Source organism: Littorina saxatilis, unplaced genomic scaffold, assembly GCF_037325665.1.
Source record: "Littorina saxatilis isolate snail1 unplaced genomic scaffold, US_GU_Lsax_2.0 scaffold_420, whole genome shotgun sequence".
NCBI lineage: Eukaryota > Metazoa > Mollusca > Gastropoda > Littorinimorpha > Littorinidae > Littorina > Littorina saxatilis.
This window is the reverse complement of record NW_027129743.1, coordinates 80,453-90,470: the sequence shown is the minus strand read 5'-3', so window position 1 is coordinate 90,470 and position 10,018 is coordinate 80,453. Positions and strand designations below refer to the sequence as shown.

Sequence of the window (10,018 nt, the reverse complement as noted above, 5' to 3'; positions counted from 1 at the left end):
CTTTTCATTCCTAACCAGCTGGGTAACAAGACTCTCGTCATCATTTTCAAGACTTTTCATTCCTAACCAGCTGGGTAACAAGACTCTCGTCATCATTTTCACGACTTTTCATTCCTAACCAGCTGGGTAACAAGACTCTCGTCATCATTTTCACGACTTTTCATTCCTAACCAGCTGGGTAACAACACTCTCGTCATCATTTGCACGACTTTTCATTCCTAACCAGCTGGGTAACAAGACTCTCGTCATCATTTGTGCGACTTTTAATTTCTAACCAACTGGGTAACAAGACTCTCGTCATCATTTTCACGACTTTTCATTCCTAACCAGCTGGGTAACAAGACTCTCGTCATCATTTTCACGACTTTTCATTCCTAACCTGCTGGGTACCAAGACTCTCGTCATCATTTTCACGACTTTTCATTCCTAACCAGCTGGGTAACAAGACTCTCGTCATCATTTGCACGACTTTTCGTTCCTAACCAGCTGGGTAACAAGACTCTCGTCATCATTTGCACGACTTTTCATTCCGAACCAGCTGGGTAACAAGACTCTCGTCATCATTTTCACGACTTTTCATTCCTAACCAGCTGGTTAACAAGACTCTCGTCATCATTTTCACGACTTTTCATTCCTAACCAGCTGGGTAACAAGACTCTCGTCATCATTTGCACGACTTTTCATTCCTAACCAGCTGGGTAACAAGACTCTCGTCATCATTTTCACGACTTTTCATTCCTAACCAGCTGGGTAACAAGACTCTCGTCATCATTTTCACGACTTTTCATTCCTAACCAGCTGGGTAACAAGACTCTCGTCATCATTTGCACGACTTTTCGTTCCTAACCAGCTGGGTAACAAGACTCTCGTCATCATTTTCACGACTTTTCATTCCGAATCAGCTGGGTAACAAGACTCTCGTCATCATTTTCACGACTTTTCATTCCTAACCAGCTGGTTAACAAGACTCTCGTCATCATTTTCACGACTTTCATTCCTAACCAGCTGGGTAACAAGACTCTCGTCATCATTTGCACGACTTTTCATTCCTAACCAGCTGGTTAACAAGACTCTCGTCATCATTTGCACGACTTTTCATTCCTAACCAGCTGGGTAACAAGACTCTCGTCATCATTTGCACGACTTTTCATTCCTAACCAGCTGGGTAACACGACTCTCGTCATCATTTTCACGACGTTTCATTCCTAACCAGCTGGGTAACAAGACTCTCGTCATCATTTAAACGACTGTTCATTCCTAACCAACTGAGTTACACGACTCTCGTCATCATTTGCACGATTTTTTTTTATTCCTAACCAGCTTGGTAACCCAAACCATTGTCGGTTAAAAGTAAATCATGCCTGCAAAATAACGACATTTTTGAGGGTAGGTATGTGGTCAAGGAACCTAAACGTCAAACGTAAATATTGCTCGTATCCAATTAACTCAATTTGGAGAAGAAGAAAGACAGATCTTCAAATCACACATCTGGGCTTTACCACTGAAAGGGCGAAGCCTTCAAGGATCACGTATGAAATCCACTAACAGTATCGCCCACTTACCCCCCCCCCCCCATCCCCCCATACACACACACGAAAGTCATAGTGGCAGAAATGAGTTCACGCAAGTGTCTTAGCACACATATTTGTCTTGGCCAGCCCAAAATCGGTTATTTGATATGGTTCTTGGGAGAAAAAAACAAGTCGCGTAAGGCGAAAATACAATATTTAGTCAAGTAGCTGTCGAACTCACAGAATGAAACTGAACGCAACGCAACGCAGCAAGACCGTATACTAATAGCATCGTCACTCCACCGCCCGTGGCAAAGGCAGTGCCCGTGGAATTGACAAGAAGAGCGGGGTATTCGTTGCGCTGAGAAGGATAGCACGCTTTTCTGTACCTCTCTTCGTTTTAACTTTCTGAGCGTGTTTTTAATCCAAACATATCATATCTATATATTTTTGGAATCAGGAACCGACAAGGAATAAGATGAAAGTGTTTTTAAATTGATTTCGAAAAAAAAAATTGATAATAATTTTTATATATTTAATTTTCAGAGCTTGTTTTTAATCCGAATATAACATATTTATATGTTTTTGGAATCAGCAAATGATGGAGAATAAGATAAACGTAAATTTGGATCGTTTTATAAATTTTTATTTTTTTTTTACAATTTTCAGATTTTTAATGACCAAAGTCATTAATTAATTTTTAAGCCACCAAGCTGAAATGCAATACCGAACCCCGGGCTTCGTCGAAGATTACTTGACCAAAATTTGAACCAATTTGGTTGAAAAATGAGGGCGTGACAGTGCCGCCTCAACTTTCACGAAAAGCCGGATATGACGTCATCAAAGACATTTATGAAAAAAATGAAAAAAACGTATGGGGATTTCATACCCAGGAACTCTCATGTCAAATTTCATAAAGATCGGTCCAGTAGTTTAGTCTGAATCGCTCTACACACACACACACACACACGCACACACGCACGCACACACACACGCACATACACCACGACCCTCGTTTCGATTCCCCCTCGATGTTAAAATATTTAGTCAAAACTTGACTAAATATAAAAACCCACCAAAACAATTGGAGGCTGTAGAGAACGAGGTTAGGGACGGTGGTGGGATCGGGGGTGCTGCAAGTTCGTATCTGTGTGATATTATTCGGGCTGGGTAAGTGATACGGGTCACATTAGAACCAAGTTTTGGACAACAAATTAGTCAAAAGTGTAAAGTCTTTGAACATTATTTTAAATGATGTTAGAACAGAAATGTTGTATGGATGATTCACATACTGTGTAATCCACCTTTTAAGGTCTTAAAATTAAATTAAAACAATCTCAGAAAGTCAGATTTTTTAATACGAGGGAATCTTAAAATGGGGGTACATTTACAGAGATTATGAACAGAAAATCTGGGAAAATAGGGTCTTAAAAATGGAGGGAGTTTTCTATCGGGTAGGATGGGAGGGTGGGCGGGGGTGGGGGGGGGGGGGGAAGGGGGTAAAAAATAGGGAGTTTTCCACTGTGGTGTATATGGGGATTGGTCTTCGATTTTTTTTTTTGGGGGGGGGGGGGGGGGGGGGCTTAAACCTGTTTTTTACATTTAGTCAAGTTTTGACCAAATGTTTTAACATTGAGGGGGAATCGAGACGAGGGTTGTGGTGTATATATGTGTGTATGTGTGTGCGTGCGTGTGTGTGTGCGTGCGTGTGTGCGTGCGTGCGTGTGTGCGTGCGTGTGTATAAAGCGATTCCGAGAAAACTACTGGACCGACTTTCATGAAACTTCACATGAGAGTTCCTGAGTACGATATCCCCAAAAGTTGATTTCATTTTTTCGATAAATGTCTTAAATGACGCCATATCCGGCTTTTTGTGAAAGTTGAGACAGCACTGTCACGCCCTCATTTTTCAATCAAATTGATTGAAATTATGGTCAAGCAATCTTCGACAAAGTCCGGACTATGGGATTGAATTTCAGCTCGGCAGCGTACAAGTTAGTTAGTTAGTTTGCTCATTAAAGTTGTCATTAAAATCGAATTTTCACTAACAGATTCAAACATGACTGCATTGTATTCCTCGTCTTCTCCTGAATTCAAAAATATATAGATGTGTTCACCCTAAAAATGAGCTCAGAATAAAAGGAAATAGGTTCAATAAGTACATGCATGTACTACGCAGTCGCATACTTTGCGGAGACGAGTACTTCGCGGAGACGAGAACTTCGCGGAGACGTGCGTGACCCCGAGACGGGTTAGCCGAGACTATCTAAATATAGTCTCGGCGATGACTGGTTTGTCCTGTTGATCTTTTATTTTGATACCGATTGACTAAATATCGCTTCACGTGACTTTTTTTTCTTTTCTGTAATGAGACATGACGAGAGCGGGTCGAATAAGCATTTGCTTTTCTTGTTTTACTATGTCATGGTGTGGACCGGTCTGCACTGTGTCCATATTTGGTTCAAATCGGGTTGATGGCTCAGTAGACATGTTATGCAAGTTGAAATACGGATATGATTTTAGCCAACGAAAATTCCTCATGTAATTTGGCTATTTTTAGCCATATCAGAAAGACACGTTACAATAACTCAAAGAGAAGAACATCATTCTAACAAACGCAAACAAGAGATTTACACCACTTATACGATAGGCACTGTGATTGTTATTGATCGGTTAAATATCCCATCTAATGGACGATTTTCGAAAATAACTCTCTCAGGATTATCAGCGCTCTGGAAGAGTAAGATCCTTTTACCTTGGACACGGTTTTCACAACATCCGGAGAATGTTCCACGCTTCCGATGACCTGTATCCTGCGATCTGGACGAACAATTATGTGTATGTTATGCAGCGCGCGCACAATCTGATACCCTTTTCTTTCATGCTCCGGGTGTTGTGAACAACTTGTCCGAGGTACAGGGCTCTTCCTCTTCCATAATGTTGAACATCCTGATTCCGATAAACGTTCCTTAACAACCCTCGTTGATATCATCCTTGGTGTGTTATTATATCATCCTTGGTGTGTTATTATATCATCCTTGGTGTGTTATTATATCATCATTGGTGTCCTTGGTGTGTTATTATATCATCCTTGGTGTGTTATGATATCATCCTTGGTGTGTTATGATATCAAAAGTCTGTATCATAAAGTCCGCTCGGTCACCCTGCCAATTGTCCTTGTTGCTCAAGTCTTCAGTGCCACTATTTGCTCAGAACTGGTTACGTTATCATCATCTGAGTACAGCTAATCAACCTCAGGCCTGAAATATCAGCTTGCTGAGATTCCTGAATGTCACTCACAAAAGTTTGCAACAATGGCGAACAGAAATGAGGCGTACCGCAAATAAAAAACAAACATGGGCATAGCAGACAAGGTATTGATCGTTTTAAAAAAATGTGTCAACATACAACGATAAAGTAATCAATAAACTGTTTGTGCTGTTATTTCGGGTGCACAAAAGGGCTTGTTCCTGGAATAAAGTAAATGGGAATGTCTGTAACGGGTCATACTAAGACACCGTATTATGTTCTAGGGAGTAAACTTGAAATAGTTAAAGTCACGAAATACAGCACAATTTGACTTAGTTTGATTAATAGTAGATGACCAGGTATCACATAATGAAATAAGAGCTGCATGGAATGAGCCGTTAGATCGGAACCCAATGGACATGACATTGTTCGTTCTCCAAAATTATATCTGAATTTGTCACTTTTCAGGCCAGTTGTACCAAGTCTAAAGTGTATGTAGTTAGTATTAAGTAGGCAATCTAACAACAGCAAAACATATCTCGGTGCCAAAAATTAATAACTCTTAAAACTACTCTTCAAATCATCTTGGCAGACACATTTTGAGAGAGAGAGAGAGAGAGAGAGAGAGAGAGAGAGAGAGAGAGAGAGACAGAGACAGACAGACGGACAGACAGACAGACAGACAGACAGACAGACAGACAACCATGAGACAGCCAGCCAGCTAGACAGACAGACACATAAAGGATACATATTTACTTTCAACGCAGCACCGACTGCTCTCAGAGTAGAAGAAGCCCGGGGTGCACATACACGTGGATGGTTTATTGAACGATACGCACTCGGCGTTGCTGACCTCACAGTCCTCGTTCGTGCTGCAGTTTGAGTACAACCAATCTGAACAGACATTAAAGCGCGTTAGATACTACCGGTCATACACAAAACTAGGCAGATACTACCCGTCATACACAAAACTAGGCAGATAGTACCCGTCATACACAAAACTAGGCAGATACTACCCGTCATACACAAAACTAGGCAGATAGTACCCGTCATACACAAAACTAGGCAGATAGTACCCGTCATACACAAAACTAGGCAGATAGTACCCGTCATACACAAAACTAGGCAGATACTACCCGTCATACACAAAACTAGGCAGATACTACCCGTCATACACACAACTAGGCAGATACTACCCGTCATACACAAAACTAGGCAGATACTACCCGTCATACACAAAACTAGGCAGATACTACCCGTCATACACAAAACTAGGCAGATACTACACGTCATACACACAACTAGGCAGATACTACCCGTCATACACAAAACTAGGCAGATACTACCCGTCATACACAAAACTAGGCAGATACTACCCGTCATACACAAAACTAGGCAGATAGTACCCGTCATACACATAACTAGGCAGATACTACCCGTCATACACAAAACTAGGCAGATACTACCCGTCATACACAAAACTATGCAGATACGTTTCAGTGCAGATCTTTGTGACGAGACCGATAACAGTACAAATAGCAACATGACAGCAAAGGCCATTCATTCCCCTACAATACTGATTTAACACACAGATTGATTTTACAGAGAGCCTTCTCCCACTCTGCTGCCGTTGCGTGGAACTCTCTCCCTTACTCTATCCGACACTGCCAAACATTCTGTTCCTTCAAATCAAACCTTAAAACACACTTCTTCACCCAGTATTTTGATTAATTTTATTTCAACATGGTGCATTTTTGAACCAGGTGTTTGAATGTTTGAATGTTTTGCCTGTGTTAGTATGCTTGCAGATTGTATTGATGTAGAGTTTGAGTTTCGTTGTTCACTTGTGTGCTGAATGCTGCTGCACATGCTTTTGCTTTGCTTTGTATGTATTATGTATGTTTGTCATTGTAAAGCGCTTTGAGAATGTAAAGCGCTCTATAAATCTCCCATATTATTATTATTATTATACATGAGGTGGTGTCTTTACAAACGCCAATTCACATTTATAAGCAAGTTTCTCGTGTTAAAATCAACAACAACAACAACAACAAAACAAAATCTTAAACGGAACACGTTTTGCATGTAAAAACAAGAGGCGAAGCCTTCAAGGCTCACGTAAGAAATCGACAAACAGTAACACAAACTCAATCACTTCGTCACACATACCAGGGCCGGACCAAGTTCGTTTGAGGAGGGGGGGTTCCAACTGAAGGCAGGGGTCCAAAGTTCACATTTTTTTTTCTCTGAGAGGTACATTGGATGGCCAGGGGGGGGGGGGGGGTTCCGGACCCCCCCCCCCCCCCCAGATCCGGCCCTGCATACACACACACACACAGTAAGCGGCATAGGTCTGTGCAAGAAAGCGAGACACTAGATCTAGATCTGAATGGCCGATTTCGAAGAAAAAACTAGTCTCGGCCCGCTCAAAACTAACAATGACCGAGACTTTCAGTAATTCCTTCGCCATAATGTGACGTCTTCAAATGTTGTGACGTCATCAAATGTTAAAGTTTCTACCACAGACATACATACATACGCACGCACGCACGCACGCACGCACGCACGCACGCACGCACAGACAGACAAAAGTTAGCATCGCATAGGCTACACTTACGTGAGCCAAAAACCAACCGATCTAATTCGTATTCAAAACAGTCGGCTTTGTTCAACTGTGTTGTTGAATGTTGTTCCACAATGACTGTAACAAAATAGGACTTTCCTAGTCTTGGTCGCGTTCCGGAAGGTTTGAGTGCACCGAGATGCCGAGAGGATCGACGTCATTTGATGACGTAACTCGTTGCGCTGTGACGTATTTCTTGACTACTACGTCCGGATGAGCGTTTGATCAACATGGAGTTGAAGACATGTGTTGTTTTGCGAGCTTTGAAAAGCAAGGAAATGTAAACCATTATTGTTTCAACAGAGGTCCAGGTAGGTCGATCGATGAGTCATCTTACCGTCCACCCGTTTTACAAGAGAAGACAGTTCTGTGGGTTGTTTTGGGTAAATGAACGGTCAAGGGCAGTATTGTTATACCCGTTAGCTCGTAGTGTTCTGTGTAATGTAATGGGGACACCCCGAAGCGTCCCGGTACCAAAGCGTCCCGGTACCGAAGCGTCCCGGTACCAAAGCGTCCCGGTACCGAAGCGTCCCGGTACCAAAGCGTCCCGGTACCGAAGCGTCCCACTATAACGCGTCACAGGACTTAGACTTTTTTTTTTTTTTTAAACCTTGACCAAGGGCGGATCAATTCACTTTGGAGGGGGGGGTTACAAAATGACTGCGAAGATACAAGCCTCTAGGGGGGTCCGGGGGCATGCCCCCCCGGAAATTTTTTTATCCAAAGAAGCAAAATAGAGCTATCTGGTGCATCCTGAGCCAATAAATTACCTCTTTTTTGGGGGTGTGGGGGGGGGGGGGGTAACGTAACCCGTGTAACCCCCCCCCCAGATCCGCCCTTGTTGACCTTGACTTGACTAACCATATTTATTTTTTTTTAATTTAATCTTGACCTTGACTTCACTGATTTTTTAAATTTTGCACAGACCTTGATTTGCTTTCGGTAAAAAAAAATCACTTTTTGTCCAACTTTTCCCCAACTTTACTTTAGATCTGTACTCACAACACACCAATTTGGAAATACTGTACCCGTGTGTACAAGGTCGGGGGAAAAGTCCGTAGGCTTCCGTTCACAAGAGGGATATGTCTGTTATCACACACGCTTTCTGGCTTCATTAAGCGTGAGCGTCGGAAAAAGTCTTTTCAGTTCTGCCTCCGACTTTTAAATTGTATCATTTGGGTTTGTTTGGGTTCATTTGGGTAATAAAGAACGCTCGCGCTGGACCCGAGTACTCTTCAGACTGGCTCGCTCCCCCAGTATGAAAGTTTTTGTCTTGTGCACGTTTAAGACCAAGTGATTGCTCTGTGTGAATTACAGGCATTCCCTTTGCTATATAATACATTGGCATGCGAGCCGAGGATGTGCGTAATGAGACACAAACTGTACAATGTCAGTACCTCGTCAACTCATTGCCTTTAATCTTTGGCTGATTTGTGTTGACACTTTTCCTAAAATACACACGGAATATTAAGTCATTTGAGACTTAGTAACGCTCTTATGCGACATCTTCCTCTTCTTCTTCCGTCATGGGCTGGAACTCCCACGTTCACTCATGTTTTTTTGCACGAGTAGATTTGTATGTGTATGACCGTTTTCATTTCACCATTTAGGGAGCCATACGCCACTTTCGAGGGAAGCATGCTGGGTGTGTTCGTGTTTTTATAACCCACCGAACTCTGAAATGGATTACAGGATCTTTTCCGTGCGCACTTGGTCTTGTGCTTGCGTGTACACACGAAGGGGGTTGAGGCACTAGCAGGTCTGCACAGAAGTTGACCTGGGAGGTCAGAAACATCTCAATCCTTAACCCACCAAACGGCCGCGGCCGGGATTTGAACTCACGACCTTCCAAAGCCGATGTCTTATCCTCTTGTCCACTGCGCCCGTCGTTATGCGACATGCCAGAAAGCGTTTTAAATTTGTCGGTAGGTCTTTGCAGTCTCAACGAGTTTGATCATTATCAAAGCATCACAATTGTACTTTAATTTGCATTGTATTACCTATAATTCCTTGAATCCAAACATTACCAGCTATTGTGTTTTCAGCGTAGCAATAGGGCCCGATATTTAGACGAGACAAGTATAATGCCGACGAGTCGAAGACGAGTCGCATTATACTTGTTCCAGTCTAAATATCGGACCCTATTGCTACGATGAAAACACAATAGCGATTATATAGCTATTCTGACATTAAATTCTGTGTTAAAATCATGTTTTTGTCAGCAACAAGTACCAGAATGGTCCATGTCGTTGAGTGCAGACGACGGTTCCCTTTCCGCATGAAGCCACAGAAATAACCGAACATTGAAAAACCCACGGACATGTATTACGGAGAAAACTCGAGATAACCGGATGTTTAGCATTACGTCAATATGCTAGGAATCATATGACGTCATGACGTATCATGCTTGCCTACGTATATTGTATGTTCGAAAGTCTGACTTCTGTTGGGAATTCGCGTGGTGAAGACTGCGCCGGTAAATCTGCAGATGATAAGAGAACAAGGATTGTCTCAGAAGAAACGACTAAATGTTTCAGACCAGTAACTTCATTTCAACATTGCACTATACAATGGACGTTCTATGTGACAGGAGAGTTTGCTGATTTTGTGTTAAACATTGGAGAGATCGTCTGCT

The 10,018-nt window shown here is 42.3% G+C and overlaps 1 protein-coding gene across 3 annotated transcripts in view; it reads right to left on the bottom strand.

The window, feature by feature from the left end:
• Positions 1-10,018, bottom strand: part of LOC138957973 (uncharacterized) — a 28,974-nt gene that overhangs the window by 881 nt on the left and 18,075 nt on the right. For all 3 annotated transcript variants that reach the window (XM_070328987.1, XM_070328985.1, XM_070328984.1), the window contains one exon: positions 5,517-5,654. In XM_070328987.1, the coding sequence (XP_070185088.1) occupies positions 5,517-5,654 (138 nt within the window). The remainder of the gene's footprint in view (positions 1-5,516; positions 5,655-10,018) is intronic.